Raw genomic sequence first — 18681 nt, forward strand, 5'->3', positions numbered from 1 at the left:
GTTATTCTGTGTTGATTGGACGGCAGTAAATATTTGAGATGCTACGCTACATGCTCTTCTCCATCGTGCGCGCTCGTTTGTTCTGCGGCTGCGGTTCCTCCTCAGTGGTGCCCGGCCCAGGAACGTAGTCCCCTCCTTCAGTCTCCTCGGTGCCACCCCGTAACTGATCGATCCGGAGCGTGTAATCTTCTTGCTCGGACTCACTCGTCCCGCCATCGCCATCCTCCGCCGAACTCGCCGGCGCACTGCTGTCCACCGCGCCCAGCCCCGTGCTGACCAGCTTACTGAGCTTGCCGACCTTCGCAAAATTCGACGCCGTCTTGGTCGACGGCCGTCCCACATCGCCGGGGATCTTCGCATCGCGGAAATCCGCCGCCTTGGCCGTGCCGTCGATCACCCGCAGATTGGCCCGCCACATCTTGACGTCGCGCACGTCGCTGTAGTGGCCCACATCCTCGCCGTTGAGCGTGTCGAGCGCCAGCGTCTGCGTGCGGAAATCGCCCCAGAACCAGCGCTTGCCGGCGCGGATGCGCTCGTCAGTCGCCCGCGAGTACGCCCGGCCGCGCAGCACCCCGTGCAGATCGTAGTGGAGCGCCGGCGAGCGGAACAGCAGCTGCATCGCGTCGGGCTCGTAGCAGCGGCCCAGGATCATGTCTTGGGAGATGTTCACCAGCGCCCCCGCGTGGAGCGGGTACCACTCCCCGTAGCCGCCCATGCCGACGTAGTGGAAGGTGCTCGCGATCTCGTCTGAGGTGAGGGGTTGGGGTTGCGGGGAGTCTTGGGTCCGTCGTTGTTGTTGTTGTTGTTGTTGTTGTAGGAGTGCTACTGCGCACTCGCGATCGTTCGTGTACACTTTGCCCTGGATGCGCACCCGGTACGTCTCGGCCAATTGTTTGGAGCGCGGGTCGGCGTCGCACTCCCTCAGCTCGAGGCGGATCTTGTGGATGACCATCACGTTGAGAGTGACTGCTGTCGTCGCAGGATCGACGGTATCTGTATCTGCATCGTACCCCGACGGTTTGAGCCGGACCGCGTCGCCGACAGCCAGGAATTCCGCCCCCAGGAAAATCCCGCGACAGTAGATCGCGGCGTTTGGCCACGTTCCCTGAAAGCGGTATTTCTCCAGCAGGCTGAACGAAGCCATGACGGTCAGGGCATTCTCGATGGACGGATGCAGTTGCTCCCGCGGCACGCCCTGCAAGAAATGCTCGTACGCGCCAAACGGCCGGATGCACTTCATGGGCACATACTTGTGCTGCAGAGAGTAGCTCTTGTCCTCGCTGTTGGGGTCCGGGAACGTCTCCACCCGGAACCCCGAGTAGTTCGGCCCCCATTTCTTCGGCGTCGTGACGACGATATCCTGCAGGACCACATCTTCCTCGGGCAGCTGGCCGACGACGCCCGCGCGCCAGTCGGGAGCCCCGTGCCATTGCTTGTGTCTGTAGATCTGGACCTGCCCCGCCTCCGGGTTCCACGCGAGCTTCCCCTCGTACTCCGTCGTCCACAGCACCAGCTCGCCCGTGCGCGGCACAAACGACGGGAGCATGTTCAGCTTCTCCAGGTATTCGCGCAGCGGCATGCGCTCGGCGCGCCAGTCCATGCTGTCAGGTTCCGTGATCTTCTCGTCTAGCTGGCCCTTCGCGCGCAGTTTGATGACGGCGGCTTTGAACACGTCCGGGGTGCCCTCGCTATCGGCGATATATTGCATGCTGGATTCCGACGGCCGGCCGGGCATCCGTCTGGAGGAGCGTACGGCAACAGCAGAAGTAGTATTATCAGCAGCAGCAGCAGCAGCAGCAGTAGAACCAGGAGGTCTACCGGGCTTCCTGCCACTGCCGGGAGGTCGGCCGCGTCTGCCGGGGGTGCCTACGGGTTTGATCGGGGTGCTGGTGCCGGACGACGTGCGCGTGCCCGAGCCCGGAGGTCGTCCACGGGGCCGGCCCACTCCTCTTCCGATCGGGATACCGTCTAATATCACGTCAGTAGATTCCAAGAAGTAACCTCAGAAACGTACCTTTCTTGCGCTTAGCTAGCTTCTCGCAGAGATGGCAGGAGCAGGGCTCCTTGCCTTGGCTCATCAGATGGCAGAAATGCGGAAAGAACTGAACGGTGGAGTAGAAGTATTGTTGAAGTGGATGGCCGTAGAGGAATCGATCTCGCTGGGTTTGGCGTTAGACATCATTCACTAGATATCGGTCGTGCAACTCACGATATCAGGATCCGTTCCGCGCGGTCTGTCAAAAATCGCAAACCCGTCTGGTAAAGAATCCAGGATGTACTCCTGTCCTGCATTTATATTAGAATGTGTCTGGCATGACCGTTGACTTGACATGAGAGTGAAATGTGTAGGATCACGGTACTTCCATCGTGCACACGAGGTGCAAGCGCATGAGATTAAACATGGGATGGTGAATGGTCAATGCACAAAACATAGGATTTCACAACAAGAGCCAAGGGGTATCAATCCAATCAGACAAATCTGGAATACAAATGAAGAAGTTGGGGTAAAAAGAAAGCCACCAAGCAGATCATAACCCTTTTACACTGAACTTGAGACAAACAGCAAGCGAGACAGAAGGCGGAACGGAAACAAACAAGCATGACCCAAGTACTTGTACCCTACCCGTACATAGATATGAAACGGAAAGTAAAATGCAAGCAAATTTGAGACACACGAAATAGTTCTAAGGTAAGAAACATGAACCTACCAGGTTTATAAAAGCCCAGTCTCTGCGCCCACAGCCTCGCGATCTTCCGCCGATAGTAGCTGTCGTCGGGCATGTCGAAGCGGTCCCCCGTCGGCCATCCAGCTCGATCCCCATCGCTGTATGTAGAGTCAATCGGGATGACAATCACCCCGGGATCCTCGTCTTCCATCTTGCTGTTAGCCATGATGTGGTCAGATCGCCCCTCCGCGGGATAGCGCTGGCCTCTTCTTTTAGGGTTGCGAGGTCTTCGGAGGTGATTGTAGGGGAGGCGCGGGAAATGCGAACAACTCCGTCGTTTTTGCCTACCCTTGAAACAGGTGTTCCAAGAAGCCACTGGACATTCTTGTCGTCACAGATAGCCAAGAAGGGTGTGATAAATTGTCTGAAACTGTCTCAATGACAGCAGCTCGATTTGTGATATTCAGGTAGAGGGAAAGTCGCTGGGAAAGAAGCTTTGGAAATTGTTAGGAAATTGTTAGAAAATTAATTATTGTTGGGATTCCATCGCATCGCCGTATCTGCCAGTCATGTGATTTACGGGGCATTGAAAGGAGATATATTCATCCAAAAAAAAAAAAAAAAAAAAAAAAAGAACTTAGAAAATGAGGGTCTTGTTTAGTGAAGAAATAGTTTTCAGCTGAGACCGAGCTCAGAATGGATGCTCTCTTATTCAAGTAATCATAGTCTTTACGTGAGGTGATGTGACGCATAGTCGGGTTGCTTCCCTGGCCTTGCAGCCGTTGGTGATGAATATATAGTGTACCGCAACGCATCACAAATTTTGAAATTGAAGCAATCAAGTCGCCCCTTCTCACTGAGCTTCTACAGCTTCGGAACCTGTCTTGTAAGGCGGAGGGCCAAGTTCACCCTCTTCCACCCAGACCTTGCGCAACTCCTCCTCAATTTCCTCCCGGCGCCGTTTCCACTCTTCTACCTTGTCCAGTCGCTTGCGGATCTCCTGGATCTCCTTCTCGACCCCCAGCTTCTCCTTGGCGGTGCCAATCCTCTCCAGCTCCCATTGTTCTCCTTCCGCGCCAATGCTAATGTTCAAGCTGTAGGTGTGGTACTTCTTCAACGATGCGCGCGTGGAGATCGTAATGACCGTGATACCCCGCTCCTTTGCTCGATCATACAGCAGACCCTCCACGTCGGATGAGACCGCAGAGGTCCCCTCATCAAGAAAGGCGTACCGCGGCTCGTGGTAATAGATGCGAGCCATGGCCATGCGCTGTTTCTCCCCACCGCTCAATACATCCTTCCACTCCTTCCGTGAGTCCCAGCCGCCCTCCCGCGAAGGGAGGTAGCCCAGATGGGCATCATCCAGAATCTTCTGCAGCATCGCGTCTGACACTCCGGCCTCGTGCATGTCGATCTCCGAGTGGGGGTAGATGACCTGATCCCGCAGGGTTCCGACGCTCAGATACGGCCGCTGAGGCAGGAACATGATGCCATCGAGCCCGAATCCCCGCGGCCGACTGACCAAGCCACGATACACCGGCCACACTCCGGCAGCAACCCGCGCAATAGCAGACTTGCCAACGCCATTGGGTCCGGAGATCAAGAGATGGTCTCCAGAGTGCACGACAAACGACAGCGACTCCAGAAGCTCATCGCCGCCGCGGGGATAGAGGGATGGAGCAACGATGGGAACCTGCTCGAGGCGCACGCCATCGAAACCATTGTGGACGGTTCCCTGAACGTCGGCCAGAGAGTATAGTTCCGCACCAGAGTCTCGCGGAGGGTAGTATGCATTTGCGTGAACCCTATGGAGGGTGGAGATGAGGCTGTAGACTCTGGATGTGTACCCAGCCAGTTCCGAAATGTCCTTGATGCTATACATCATCCGGCCGCCCGCGTCCGCTAACGACAGCATCAAGCGTTTGTTCGTGATAAATTCTCTCATGCGGTCGCGCTCACGACCGGTGCCTTCCGGTAGATCGAGCAACTCCAGGGCGCCGCCCGATCCGCCCCACGCAGGTAGGAAGATTGGCAGGGATGTAACGAGATAACCGAAGGCAGACCAAGCATACTTCAGGATAACATCTTCGAGCATGTTGTACCGGATCTTCAGACTGTAAATTCCCTCCATCCATCGCTGGAGGTCTTTGAAGCTTCTTGCCAGAAACACGCGTTCGATGTCCGCGCCACCATAGAAAGAGACTTCCTCCGCGTTCGCGAGGAGTCGGGAATGCAAGCTACGAAAGTCCCCCTCTTTCTTCCCTTCGACCGCTTTCAATTTGCCGAACGGAGGTGAGAGTCTCCGAAGGACTGCCGCCGTGCTGAAATACCCAGTGAGGATTCCAGTCAGAGCCAACGGTCCCAAGGAGCGATAAAGCTGGTAGTTGAAGACGAACAAGTCCACCATCGGCTTACCCATCGAGGAATAAAGTGATGCCGCTGCAGTGCAGAACTGGGTGAGGTCTTGGGTGATGAATTGGTCCGCCCCTTGGCCGATGCTGCCGTCCAGGTTCATCAATTTGTAGTAGTTGTTGTCGTTGGTAAGATAGAGATCATGGATGTACCGCGTCAAGCGGGTTCGGAACGCGATAGACACTTTTGACTGGAGGAACTTGATCATAGCGTTGGTGTATGATGCAAGTGTTCCAATGCCACACCACTTCACGATGCCCCAGGCAAAGGCCCGGCCCTTGCCGGCGACGAGGTCTCGCACAATCTCACCATCAAGGCGTGCAATCAATAGAGAGAGGTACGTCCGTAGAAGCAGGAAAACGCCATGACCCATCAAAAGACCCGTCTCTTTACTACTCCATCGGGGCACCATGATGCTCCCAAGGCTGAGGAACTGATGCAGGAAAGCGAGGTTCAGGCCTGGCTTCGTCATCGGCGGTGGGGTCTGGCTACTGGACGCGCCGTCCCCGACGCGGGCGGCAGCAGGAGGATTTAGAAACAGTCGCCGGTGCGCATCAAATGTCGTGGGTTTGGTTGGGTAGATCTTGACCTTCGAGGTCATGGAACCCTTGTAAGGTACGTATATGGTCCGAGTTCCATCTTTCCCTCTGATCCCAGAGTTCCGGCGTAAAAACCGCCTGCCCTGTGCATGTTCCTTTGACCTCTCGCGAAACCATTTATAGCCTCCATATCCAGTTCCCAAGATCGAGAGAATTAAAGCGATAGTGGCGATGGTTTTGGCTGCTTTCGAAGAGCGCTTTATCCGGGCACGAGTGAGGTTGACATAGTAGTGGTATAGTACCATGAGAGGATCCTCCCGATGCTGTAGTGTCGATTGAGCGGCCATGTCTCCGTCTCATTGACAGACCGCGGGACCTCGGGAGGTGATTTATGGTTGCCACGATCGCAGGCTGCCGGTGCAGCAGTTGTCACCCTCAGGTTCGGACACTGAGGGCCATGAGGGTCGATCGGAAGTGCCGTGTTGCAACGTGGGGTAAGCTGGTGCAGATGCGAAGGAGCTGTGATGTGGAAGCGGAAGAAGGAGTCAGAGACAACAGGCAACAGGTCACATTCTTGGTACTCGTTGAAGCTAATGGCGGAGTTTCGCGCATGTGAAGACCTCGGGCCAACAACCCTGCGGAGAGGCGGAGGCTCACGTGCGGAGTCCCCAGACTCTGACGTCGGTCGCTAATACACATACGAGTACTATAGGTAGGTATATGGCTCTGTCTGAAAGGAAATTAGGAATGATCATTTGATGAAGATTACGTATTAAGACGGGATTATCTATCAGTGCTGGATGCTCATACGACTGACTGTGTTTGTTTCCGTCAAGCAGATACTATAGTAGATGCGATGACACTGTGGGGTCCGCCTGTATTGCAGCCTTTCTGTTGCGGGAAGGTATTACAGTCGGCCAGCTAGGCACTCGTTCTTTGAGGGTTGGAGTCTAAGTAGAAAACCAGTAATGCATATGGAATCTTGTTGATAGATGTGTAGTTTTGCAACTTGGCTGTCGACACTACGTTTGAAGATTATAAGCCCTCGTTGTGTGTACGTAGTAGTTTTAACAATTGATGGTCGAGTGGAGAAAGTGTAGTTTCCTTTCTCGTGTCGGCCAGCCCGCAAGCCCAAGCCCCCGGGTTCGACCCTCGGCCCGCTCGACCATCCCCCGGATATGTTCTAATTTTTGTTTATTTTTCTCCCTTCAGTCTCTCCCTGTGTTGATGCACTGCGAATCAAGGACTGATTCCTTATTTAATCCCTACCGACCACCACCAAAGAGAAACTCAGTCTCACAATCTCAAGGCTGCATGGAGACACATCTCGATCCTAACACGGTGGTTGTACACTCCTACACCCGGGCGCCGGGCGTAAGCGCCCGCTACCCTAAAGGGGACCAAGGTCGCTGCAGCTAAGCCGGGATTGTCCTGCTAGAGGTACAACTCGTAGCGATTACCATCTTGCGTAACGATACGAGCGATCGATTCTGGGCACCAAGGCTGTTTTCAGGATTTGAGACATGGGATGCCCAATGCTGGTGGGCTGGTTTTGCGGGGTTGCGACTAGAGCATCCTCGGCCTTGATGGTGGAGATATCGTGGGTGGGAAGTACTCGGTAAATATGTGGTTCAAAGAAGCTTTGTATACTCCGTAGTAAGTGAGTGAGTGAGTGAGTACTTTGTAAAACTGGGTTAAGCTTTGATAATGGGCAAGTTGCCGTGAGTTCGAAATGTTCGGCGTCCACCAGAAGCACGAGGTGCGCCAATTACCCGGAAGCTTAAGGCTAATGCGGATGTTGCAAGACCCATATATCTACTCAGGCGTGTACGTATCATACTCCTTCAATCAAGGGGGGTCGAGAGGCCCCTGACCGACCTACCTCTGGTGGCTTTCGACCTCTTTTTGTGATGACCTCGTGCCTGTGATCACTATCGGAAAGCCGTTGAACATCGATGGGCGCTTAGGAGTTCTTTGCCAGCTCCGCATCCAACCTCACTGGAAATGATCTATTACACGTTGTGCAAGCGCGCATGCCACACCCTTGAGCTAGCTGAGTTTAGCCCACCTGTAGCGACCGGATACAGGAGCGTCTACGGCGATAATCTCGATTCCATGCGGGCGATGACCGGCGGGACGCAGAGTAATACGGAGTAGACACCTTGCGGTGACACTGAACTGTACGCATGCAGGCAGTCGCGGTACGTGTGCCTTTGGTCAAGTTTACAGCGGAAAATATCGATCTTTGCTGCAAGATAGGGAAATGAACCAGCTGCGAATCCACGAATTCCCTCTTGGGAGGGATGCACGGGCCTGAGGCCTGGGCTCAGCCCGTTGTGTGACCTCTGATTCGCAGGCTCAGTCGGGAATACAGGCTTACTCCGCCCCGAACGCACTGTGAATTTGTGATAAGGTCGAGATGGCGGTTAGCTATTGTGGGCCAAGGTCTACTAGTGGTCTTGGACGCATGGATGAACATCATCATTGAAAAGGGTCGCGAGCCGATCGCATGCGAATGCCAATGGCGGAGGATTAGATCAATAAGGTTGGCCCTGTAGAACCAGAAATTGGTGGAGTCGAGAGCTGCCCGCCTGCCACAGACGAGCCTGCGATCGGAATACGAGCGAGCAAGAGGGTGGAGCTGTAAGGCACATGGGCTATTGTCGTCTTTCGAGCTGGTCGGCCGGCAGCTGGCGGAATCCGTCCGGTGCAGGATCTCAAATTGACATTATTGAATCAAGATTCCGTACCACGGACTAGTCAGTCTGATCGCCCGTGGTAGTAATGTTAGCTGATAATATATGTAAGTAAAGTACAAATGGGAAGCAAGGATCATCTGCATGAATTAGCCCAGGTTCGGATGATCGAAGAAGAGAAGGATCGGAGGACATCATGGAAGCAGGTGCCGGTGCCTGTATTATCACCGACCTCAATGAGATCATTGATGCTAATACCCCTGGATTATGCCCACTCTGGTCACCTGCGGTGGAAACACCCACCTTTCCAATGGATCCCTGTGCGCTTGAACTCGGTGATAAAGGCAGGTGATTGGTTCAAGCTAAAGTAGAGGATGAAAGCATGGGGAGGAGGGTGGATAATGTAGAGAAGGCTGCTGCTCGGACTAGACTAAACCAAAGCAGATGTCATGTTTAGCCTACCATCGATTTGAACGAGCAGTGAAATTGCGATGGCACCTCCCACTTCCGCCCGAACGCCCTTCAACCAGTCAGTGTTGCTGAGTTGCAGCCCTGCACCTTTTCCCTCTCCGGTCCAGACCACTTTCACCCTCGGGTCTCTGTCCTCCTCCTTTTCGCCTTCTTAACCAGCTGTACGGAGGTGCTCCGCAGACTAACTACCAACTTCTGATCTCTTCCTCTGGCCGGAATGACCACGGTAGGGAAGAATACATAGGAAGTAGTTGGGAATGCACGTCCATACAATCATGCTTGGGATGATACATACAGTATCTGGTTGGAGTCAACTGGCGTAATCATTATCTTATTGTTATGGTCAAGATAATTGTTATTATTGTTGTTATTATTGCTTTCCTCCGCTCCTCTCTCTTTCTCTGACTGACTGTCTGTTCTGTTTTCTCCCTCCCCCCTCTCCTTCCCTCCATCTTCCCTGAGCCCTCCTGTGGTCTTCTTATACATCTGGTCCCCTTTTTTTCCATTTTTTTTTTTTTGTTAATCTCCTTCTCTCGTCTTCTTCTCAAATTGGTTAGTCAAGTCCAGGAGCCGAGCCCAGGACACCAGGCTTGTTTAATACCCCCAAGCAGCGGTGCTCGCTCCTTTACCTTTGTGCAACCTAGGATTACATTACCGTTTCCTTCCCCTCCTTTCGTTCCTCCCCTCACACTTCGTAAGAACGCATTCTCGTCTTCATTCTATCCTTCTGTCGGCTGCTTTCCCTGCTATTCGCTGCTATCTGACCAGCTCCAGCTATTCTTATCTTATTCCTTCATCTAAGAGCTTGAACAGGCCATCAAACGGGCCATAAGGACCAGAGACAAGAAGACCTGATCGTCGACCGCCGATCAGAGGACAAGACCAGGGCTCAGCAACCTTCGCCTTTCCTTTATTATCATTATTAAACTTCATCCCCCCATCATCCGTCAACCCCAGTGCAACATTCCCGTCGTTGTACCCTAAAGGAAGGGCCCGTTCCACCTCCAGTACCCGGTCATTTCCCTTTCTCCCTCCCTCTCAACTTTTAATTTTTATTCTTAGTAATTCATTATTGAGAGTTCGAGGAGCTGCATCCTGGCCTTGCCACGTGATCTCCTCGCTGCACTCCCACGGCCGACCCTGCCTCTGCCTGCCTGCCTATCTGTCTGTCTGTCTGTCAGCCTGTCCCTGCGAGCGTTCCCCCAGACGGCGAGATCGTGCCAGTCGCATATGATCATATTTTATACTTGCCTACAGTCCGGTTTCCAGGATTTTTGGAGAAAGGTCTAAGCAGTGATTGGATTGCCCTCCCTCCCCCCCCCCCTCTCAAAGTCCCCCAACTGCGACAAGTCTTAGTGCTGCGCACTAGCCTCATTCGAGGCGGTGGTCCGCGACCCAGAGCTAGTCCAAGCAACCTTGACCTACCTGAGGACTGCTAGGTAGTGACTTGCTTGACTTCCATCCTCCATTCATCTATCCCTCTTCTCCATTCCTCCTCCGCCAGATCCAGGAGGCGTGCCTGCTGCTGCACCTTCACCTTCAACGAGCCCCGGTCCGGTCCCTTTCCCCTCTCCTCCCCATCCCCCCTCTCCTCGGCGGATACCCTGGTGGTCCTTGTTCCGACGTTTCGTCCTCTTGCCACACCCACCTCCTTTTATTTTTTTTTCTTAATCGCCTTTCATCCCCGTGAACCTCGCTCTGCTACCCTCAAATGCTCGGAGGGAGCTCGGAGCGAGATTCTTCACCATCCAACTCCACCGCGGCCAGAGAACAAGTGTCCATGTCTATCGCAGCTGGTCACCCTGAGCCAAGTAAGCTTTCCGCCCCTTACTCTTTAACGCGACCGGGCGCTTTCGATGAATATCATCGCTAAGACTTTACTTCTTTAGATCCTGAGGCGGCGCCTCAGGAACAGTCCGCCAATCCAAGTGCATCAGCCCTGTCCACCGGCCCAGAAGCTATCGACCCGGCTCAACAGTCTGTCGCGACTCCAGGCGTTGCTGCGGCTACCTCCACTGATCCTCCAAGAAAGCATCATCTACTACTCCCGATCTCGTCGCGTGCATCCCTGAAGGCTGACCGGCAGTCGACTTTGGACAAGAGCCAGGATACTGTCAATGATGACTCCGAGAACACTCTCCGCGGATCGAAAAGAAGCATTCTGAAAGGGCGACGCGACCGGAGCAGAGGCAGCAGTATGCGATCACGTCGACAAAATCAGGAAGGGGGAAGTATAGAGGAGGACAAAACAGCGACCGGCGATCTGCGTGACACCCCCAAACCGGAAAGGAAAAGCAAGGTCACCTACAGGCTATTCGCGTTTCTCAGTTGCTGTTCTTCATCCAACGACGACCAGGAGGACACAGCTATTCCCGCAAAGAGAACATCCCGACGACTATCAGTTCCCAACACGCAGCCAATTCCCGAGAAGACAGAGGCTACTGCTGGAGACTCAAGCACGGCAGAATCTAAGGAACCATGCTACTATCGCGACGAGAAATCCAACATGACTGTGACGGCGGATCAGTCAGGTTCGCAGAAAGAAGAGGAACGCACTGGTAAACCTTTAGATCAGGGCCTGAAGCTCGATGGCTTGGCGGCGCCGTCCGGTCAAGCTGCAGAGGATCAGGAGCACACTCCGACCAAGGACGATTCCGAAACTCAGGGTCCGAACATCGTCGTCGCGACCGTTGAAGGAGGCGCTGTAATCCCGAATGGGGTCGAAAAGACCGAGGACGATGCCGCGCCACAGGACAAGGAGAAGTCACGACTGCAGACGGAGCAGGCCCAGACTCAGGAACTTCCTCCGGCGGACGATGAGCTACACCAGTTCCCTGCCGAGAACGACACAACAAACGACCTGAAGTACGCTTCCCACGATGAAGAGGCGTCAACGCTCGCCCCCGAGTTACCGCCCCCGCCGATGCCTCCGAGCGAGAAGCACATCGAGACGGTGGACCCTGATGAGCATGGCCAATTCCTTTTGCCTCCGCCTTTACCTCACCTGCGTGACAGAAAGTGTTTGGTTCTAGATCTGGATGAAACGCTAGTTCACAGTAGCTTCAAGGTACTTTCTTTTCCCCTCTTTCGCCAGTCAAAATACTAAGTGGCAATTTTAGGTTCTCGAACGGGCAGACTTCACCATACCTGTTGAAATTGAGGGCCAGTACCACAACATTTACGTCATCAAACGACCTGGCGTCGACCAATTCATGAAAAGGGTCGGGGAGTTGTATGAGGTCGTTGTTTTTACCGCCTCCGTCTCCAAAGTGGGTTATTCTCGCCTCTTCTATCGGCATAGTCACTAATTGAACTGCAGTATGGCGATCCCCTGCTGGATCAGTTGGACATCCACAACGTTGTGCACCACCGCTTGTTCAGGGACAGCTGCTACAACCACCAAGGCAACTATGTGAAGGTTTGCATTCTTCCTAACATGAGCTCCGATTGGACACTGACTTTGTTGTGGTAGGACCTGTCACAAGTCGGTCGCGACCTACGAGACACCATCATTATCGATAACTCCCCGACATCCTATATATTCCACCCTCAACATGCGATACCCATCAGCAGCTGGTTCTCTGACGCCCACGATAACGAGCTCCTAGACCTAATTCCCGTCCTCGAAGACCTTGCCGGGGCACAAGTGAAAGACGTCAGTCTTGTTCTTGACATTGCATTGTAATGCCTGTATATCTAGCTCGTCTAGCATCTGCATCACAGCATGGAAATTTTGCTTTCTTGGACTCCACCACGTTTGTCCTCAACACGCTTGACACAGTGGCTATGACTGGCCACAACACATCTTTATTGTCGTGGTTGGAAGCAAGCCTCTCCAGGCAAGCCGGGACTCACATTGTTCCAGAGTGGAGCTGTATGTTTTCTCGACTCCCCATGTTTCCTGTTTTGTTTTGCAGTGCACTCCCACCCCCGCGCACCGGTCTCTTTGCGTGTTATTCACTTTTGCTTTCCTTTTCATCTCTTGTTTTTTACATACACTCCAAGTGAGTAGATACCTGATTACCCCCTTGCTGTTTTTTTCTCCTTACTACTTAAAACTGTGTGTGTCGTTGCATTCTGCAGGCGTCCGTCTTCGTCATCAGCCAAAATTCTGCTGATCTCGTGTATACGCTCCCCGATTTACCTATTCTTACACTCTCTCATATGTCTTTCATATTTCCTTGCCCCTGTCTTGTCATCTGCACACGAGCAGCCCTCAGGGGCTCGACTTACCGCTCTGGTTATTATTTCCTTTGCCCTTGTATCCGAAGATGTGACCTAAAACCCCGCCGAGTGTTTTGTTATTTGTCTACTACGATCTGCCTCGCTTTTTGGAGACCTCGATAGTGGATGACATCTTGATACCTGTCTTCCCCCACATGTCCATGCTCTGGTACACGCATAGTATCTCATCGACCCAGGATTGACAAATATCGGTGATCTTGCAGTGTATGTACCATTGGCCTACGTCCTGTACATAGAAGCGTCGTCACTCCATCCCGTCCTGTGTTTGAACATTGAGAGACCAATAAAGGCTACGAGTCATACAACAAGCGTATTCCAGAGTTATTAGTTGGTGGCTGGTTCAGCGTGTAGCGTTGGGTAATTGAAAGTGGTACAATACTAGTATCATAGTACTGTACATGTACGCGGGATCCGACGGAGTCAACTTGATCAGCCTGACCGCGTCAACTATTTTTGCTTATCATCGGGCACTTCTTGCCTTCTGAACTTCATTTGAATCATTCCTTTTGTTTTTGCGAAATAAGGATCCCGGTCGCAAGGACGATAAGGCAAGAGAAGAACCAAACAAAAAAGAGGAGGTATTCTATCCCAACTCCAAGCATAATCTAGTTCCCTCCGTCTACCCCCCCTCCCCAGAGAAAACCCCGCTCGGCATCGTCATTCCTCCGTCGGTCAACATTGAACCACCCTCACTCCTCCCCCGCCCTCCGGAGTTCCAGCGCAGACTCACACCACTTGACTAAAACAGAAAAAAACATCGCTCACGCGCTCACCTTCTCCAAACCTCCAACCACACACGCAACATCCATCCAGACCCCCTCCAAACCAAACAACAAAATGAAAGACCGCCACGGCTGGGACGGGAAACTCCGCGTCGGCGGCGGCGCTGGCGGCGCTGGCGGCGACGAGCAGCAGCCCGCCAAAGAAGCCATCATCACCAACCCCGAAGCGATCGAAGATCCCGATTACTCCGACTCGGATGCGCCGCCCGTGGAGGAGATCCAGGCTGATGAAGGTGCGCTTGTCTCATCTTTCCCGCACGCATACACACACTACACACACTCTCTTTCTCTGCATCCGATCTTGAGACTCGCGCTTTTTTTTTGGGAGTTTATTGAAGCTGATCCGGGAATATTGGTTCGGCAGATTTATTGGAAGATGAGGACGTGGATACTGAGGTAAGGGTTCCGAGCTCTTTTTTTTTTTTTTTGTTCGCGGGTGAATGCGATGCGACGACGCGTTGGGGTTGTTGGTTGGTGGTGTTGCGCTGCAGTCGCGGGCGGACCTTTGTTGCCTTTTTTTTTTCTTCGGCAATAGCTAACTAGTTACATTTCTCTCGTGATGGAGTAGGAAATCGATCTGGTACATTGTCGGATAACGTCGCTGCCGGCGTTGAAGTTGGAGCGGTTTGAGAAGGTTAAGGTATGCTCTTCTTCTCCAAGGCTCTTGCGCGGTAGTCAAAGAGAGCACGGAGGGCATAGCACGCCAGCTAACCAGGACTGCTGCAACGCCACACACAGAGAATATGCCTTCGGCAGAACCAGATCTCGCGCATCGACTTCCCGACCCCCGTCGCCAAATCGCTGACCGAGCTCGACCTCTACGACAACCTGATCTCCCACATCAAGGGGCTGGACGAGTTCGAGAACCTGACGAGTCTGGATCTGAGCTTCAACAAGATCAAGCACATCAAGAACATCGCGCACCTGGTCAAGCTGACGGATCTGTACTTCGTGCAGAACAAGATCTCCAAGATTGAGGCGCTGGAGGGGTTGACGGTGCTGCGGAATTTGGAGCTGGGGGCGAATCGGATTCGGGTGGGTTTTTCGTCTTTGATCGAAGGGGAGCTGGAGTTGACGCGGTGTACAGGAGATTGAGAATCTGGAGACGCTACAAGCATTGGAGGAACTGTGGCTGGGAAAGAATAAGATTACCGAGTTGAAGGTAAGCATAGGAACACTGTGGTGCTTTGCTGGGTCTCAATGCGAGAAGAGCTGATCTGACTCGCGGCTAACCCTCGTGCGCTATGTCTACAACAGAACCTCGACGCCCTCCAAAACCTCCGGATCCTCTCCATCCAATCGAACCGCCTCACCAGCATCAGCGGCCTGTCGGCGCTGCAGAACCTCGAGGAGCTCTACCTCTCGCACAATGCGATCACGGAGCTCGGCGGCCTCGAAGACAACCTGGCGCTGCGGGTGCTGGACTTCTCCAACAACCAGGTCTCCAAGCTGGAGCGCCTGTCGCACCTGACGAATCTGGAGGAACTGTGGGCGTCGAACAACCAGCTGGCCAGCTTCGACGAGGTGGAGCGCGAGCTGCGCGACAAGGAGCACCTGAAGACGGTGTACTTCGAGGGAAACCCGCTGCAGATGCGGGCGCCGGCCCTGTACCGCAACAAGGTGCGATTGGCGATCCCGCACATCATGCAGGTGGACGCAAGTAAGTTCGGGGGGGCTCCTCTTCACTATAAAGTCGATGCTAACCCATGTAGCGTATATGCGTGTTGCATGAGGGGGTCCGGAATGTAGGAGGTATGATGAGTATACGGACAGGTTGATTATCTGCTCGCAAACTGGGAACCAACTGGAATAGATAATAATCTTCTTGATCCAAAAAACACCACTTCACCTTGAGGATTAGGATATGATATACGATATGCATATACCACCCACAACCATGGCTTCAGTATAGAATGTAGTATACACGAAAAATAATATACAAAGAAAGGCTAGGCTAGCTTTCACACCAACTTCTCTTCTCTGTTCCACACCCCAACTTATTCTCTACTCTTCTCCTCCCCCCCCTTCCTCCTCCCCCCTACATCACCACCATTATTACCACGAAGGTCCCCCCGAAACAACCCCATCAAACTCCCCGCCCCCCACCGCACCGTCTCCGCCTCCACCCTCTGCCGCCGCCCATGCGGCACCCCCGCCGCCTTCCGCCGCCCCGCCGGCCCATCCGCCAGCTCCCGGAGGGGAATCCCAGCGTGCACCAGATCCGCAAACATGCGCGGGTGACTCGTCCTCTCGACCTCGAACCCAGCGTACCAGGGGTTCCGTCGGATGGCGGCGGCGTGGTTGGTGCGCGAGGCGGTGAGGGTGCAGCTTATCGTTGTGGGGTGGTCTTCGTCGGATCGCGTTGGGTCGAGGGCTGGGAGGTTGTGCGGTGCTGCTGCGTCTGGCGAGGCGTGTTGCTGCTGCTGCTGCTGCGGCGGGAGAGGGAGGGGCGTGTAGTATTGTTTTTGTTTCGGGGGTTGTGCTTGCGTGAACTGTGCTGGTGATTGTGATTGTAATTGTGACTGTGATTGTGATTGTAATTCTGACTGTGACTGTGACTGTGACTGTGGGGTGTGTTGGGCCTGCGCCTGGGCGTCCGGGGTGAGAGGGATTGATAGCGGAGACGCGGCGCAGGCGGCCGTCGCCGCGGCGGCGGATTCGTAGATGGCGATTATGTTGTGGGATGGTGGGCGGGTGGTTTTCGTCGTGGTGGGGAGGTTTGTTACGTCGTACTTTTTGTTTCGGTCGGTTAGTTTCTTGTCTCGTGGAGGAGGGGGGGTTTGTTGAAGCAACTGGGAGAAGGGAAAGGGCTACCCTCAAATTGCGGAAGGTGACGACTTCGCCGAATTTCTGCAGCGCGGTGAGGATGAGTTTGCTGTCGGAGAGGGTGCGCGGCGCCGGGTGCGCGGTGATGTGAATGGTTTTGGTGAAAAGGGACATTTTGCTGGGAATTGGGGAATTGGAGGTAAGGTTGGGTTATTGCATTGGAGGGGATGTGGTGTGTTTTTGGGTGGTGTTGAGTATGTTTGCGCGGAGGAGATGAGACCCTCGGAGGGAAGACTGCACGGCTTGGCGGTGCTTATCGCCATGCGCGAGGCTTATCTTATCGGGTTATCGTGCGTTGCAATTTTCTGTATTGTCTATACTACTCGTTGCACTGATTTGAATGCTCGGTGTCCCTGCATACCAGTGCGGCAGATCTCTGTCCCAACTTTAGAGATATCTCTTTGCAGGTCATACTGAGAGTTTCCCATACATATAGCATTCTTAACAGCACATACTACGCTACACTCTACGAGGGCCAAGAGGAAATGAAGTCGAAAGAGTAGCATTCATATATCATCACACATAACTAGAAGATGGGAACATAGAGTCCGTACTATTGAAAGTTTGTTAGTATCACTATCAACCTCAAGTCACCAGCAACGGAAAGGGAAGACTCACTCCCAAAGGATCATTGAACCGCAACCCCCGATCCAACGCACTGATCTTCTCCAGCTCCGCGCCCTCCAGATCCCAGCCCGTGACATCCAGATTCTGCTGCAGCCGCTTGGGGTCATTGCTCTTCGGGATAACGGCAATACCGCGCTGCGTGGCCCACCGCAGCAGCACCTGCGCGGGCGTGCGCCCATGCTTGGCGGCAATCTCCTTGATGACACCATGCTCGAACAGCGGCGGTGTGTTCAGCGCATCCTTGACCTCCAGCTCCAAAAAGCTCAAGGGCCCGAACGAGCTGTATGCGGTGACGACCAGCCCCTCCTTCTGGGCGTACTCGACCAGCCGGGTCTGGGTCAGGTAGGGGTGGTGCTCGATCTGCAGGGTGGCGGGGCGGACGCGGGCGTAGCGCAGCAGATCCATGACCAGCTGGGCACTGAAGTTGCTGATGCCGATGCTGCGGGCCAGCCCGGCGTCGACGAGTGTCTCCATCGCCTTCCACGTCTCGTGGATGGGCGTGTTGCTGAGCTCCAGCTTCCCGTTCTCGGACTCCCAGCCGGGGGGGTACCGCACGGCCGGGTCCACGTACTTGAGCGCGATCGGGAAGTGCACGATGTACAGGTCGAAGTACTCCAGCCCCCAGTCCTGCAACTGCTTGCGCGCGATCGGCTCCACGCGTTCCGCGTCGTGGAAGCTGTTCCACAGCTTCGACACGATGAAGAGGTCCTCCCGCTTGACCAGGCCGTCGGCGATGGCCCGCGCCACGCCTTGGCCGGCTTCGGTTTCGTTGCCGTAGTCTGTTTTTTTTTTAACCTAGAGATTAGTATGTCTGTGGTTCTGGGTGTGTTTGGGGACACTTTCGGTGGGGAAAGACATACCGCAGGCCCCGTCAAACAGTCGGTATCCCTCCTTGATCGCGTGGTAGACTTGGTCCGCGCAGGTGTCGTTGTTCACCTTCCACAGACCGAAGCCCACGAGGGGCATCTCGTAGCCGCTGTTGAGCTTGACGGTGGGGGAAGCCATTGTGTTGGTATCAGGGTTTGCCTTTTGGGGTATGAGAGAGTGTATGAGGAAAAGAAAGTAGAATCGAGAGAAGGAGGAGAGAGGAGAGGGAAAGGACACGGAGATGGTTAAAAGACCGGCCAATTGCCCCTCCATGGCCCCCCTCCCCACCCCCAGCCCTCCAGAGCGTGCCAAAGTCTAATTGATGGAACGACAGCAATTAACCAGGCACGGCATCGGATGATGATGCATTAGAGGCTAAAATGATATGCTTCTGGCGGCTGTTTATGCGCCCCACGGCTAAATGCAGCATGCGGGTCCGGCTAAATTGGGCTCGACCCATCTGGCTGGCTGCAGGCACCCATAGTTACTCTACATATTATTATTATGGTTGGATGGATGGTACGGAGTACCTACTCCGTACCGACGTAAC

The 18681-nt window shown here is 54.0% G+C and overlaps 5 protein-coding genes across 5 annotated transcripts; 1 reads left to right on the forward strand and 4 right to left on the reverse strand.

Moving 5' to 3' along the window:
* Positions 1-10: 10 nt before the first annotated feature.
* Positions 11-2892, reverse strand: BO82DRAFT_386040 (uncharacterized protein; the record flags this gene model as incomplete). The annotated part of the gene is made up of 4 exons (XM_025638224.1): positions 11-1968; positions 2015-2159; positions 2210-2286; positions 2709-2892. The coding sequence occupies 4 exons, from the start codon at positions 2890-2892 to the stop codon at positions 47-49; spliced, it is 2328 nt and encodes a 775-aa protein (XP_025488474.1). The 3' UTR covers positions 11-46.
* Positions 2893-3356: 464 nt separating this feature from the next.
* On the reverse strand, positions 3357-6134 carry pxa1 (putative peroxisomal ABC transporter (PXA1)). Its single transcript, XM_025636039.1, has one exon. The coding sequence runs from the start codon at positions 5962-5964 to the stop codon at positions 3520-3522; it is 2445 nt and encodes an 814-aa protein (XP_025488475.1). The 5' UTR covers positions 5965-6134; the 3' UTR covers positions 3357-3519.
* A 4038-nt stretch (positions 6135-10172) lies between these two features.
* On the forward strand, positions 10173-15738 carry psrA (putative general stress response phosphoprotein phosphatase Psr1/2). Its single transcript, XM_025633608.1, has 12 exons — positions 10173-10595; positions 10674-11851; positions 11904-12053; positions 12104-12202; positions 12257-12443; positions 13778-13902; positions 13945-14044; positions 14176-14207; positions 14550-14846; positions 14899-14973; positions 15069-15471; positions 15524-15738. The coding sequence occupies exons 1-12, from the start codon at positions 10496-10498 to the stop codon at positions 15541-15543; spliced, it is 2766 nt and encodes a 921-aa protein (XP_025488476.1). The 5' UTR covers positions 10173-10495; the 3' UTR covers positions 15544-15738.
* A 70-nt stretch (positions 15739-15808) lies between these two features.
* On the reverse strand, positions 15809-16751 carry BO82DRAFT_405464 (uncharacterized protein; the record flags this gene model as incomplete). Its single annotated transcript, XM_025639492.1, has 2 exons — positions 15809-16543; positions 16626-16751. 2 exons carry the CDS (start codon positions 16749-16751, stop codon positions 15809-15811), a joined length of 861 nt encoding a protein of 286 aa, XP_025488477.1.
* A 376-nt stretch (positions 16752-17127) lies between these two features.
* BO82DRAFT_357523 (aldo/keto reductase) lies at positions 17128-18418 on the reverse strand. The gene is made up of 3 exons (XM_025636040.1): positions 18125-18418; positions 17256-18043; positions 17128-17190 (listed from the first exon to the last, which is right to left on the reverse strand). Exons 1-3 carry the CDS (start codon positions 18267-18269, stop codon positions 17164-17166), a joined length of 960 nt encoding a protein of 319 aa, XP_025488478.1. The 5' UTR covers positions 18270-18418; the 3' UTR covers positions 17128-17163.
* Positions 18419-18681: the final 263 nt, after the last annotated feature.

Source organism: Aspergillus uvarum (assembly GCF_003184745.1).
Source record: "Aspergillus uvarum CBS 121591 unplaced genomic scaffold BO82scaffold_58, whole genome shotgun sequence".
In the NCBI taxonomy this organism is placed as follows: Eukaryota; Fungi; Ascomycota; class Eurotiomycetes; order Eurotiales; family Aspergillaceae; genus Aspergillus; species Aspergillus uvarum.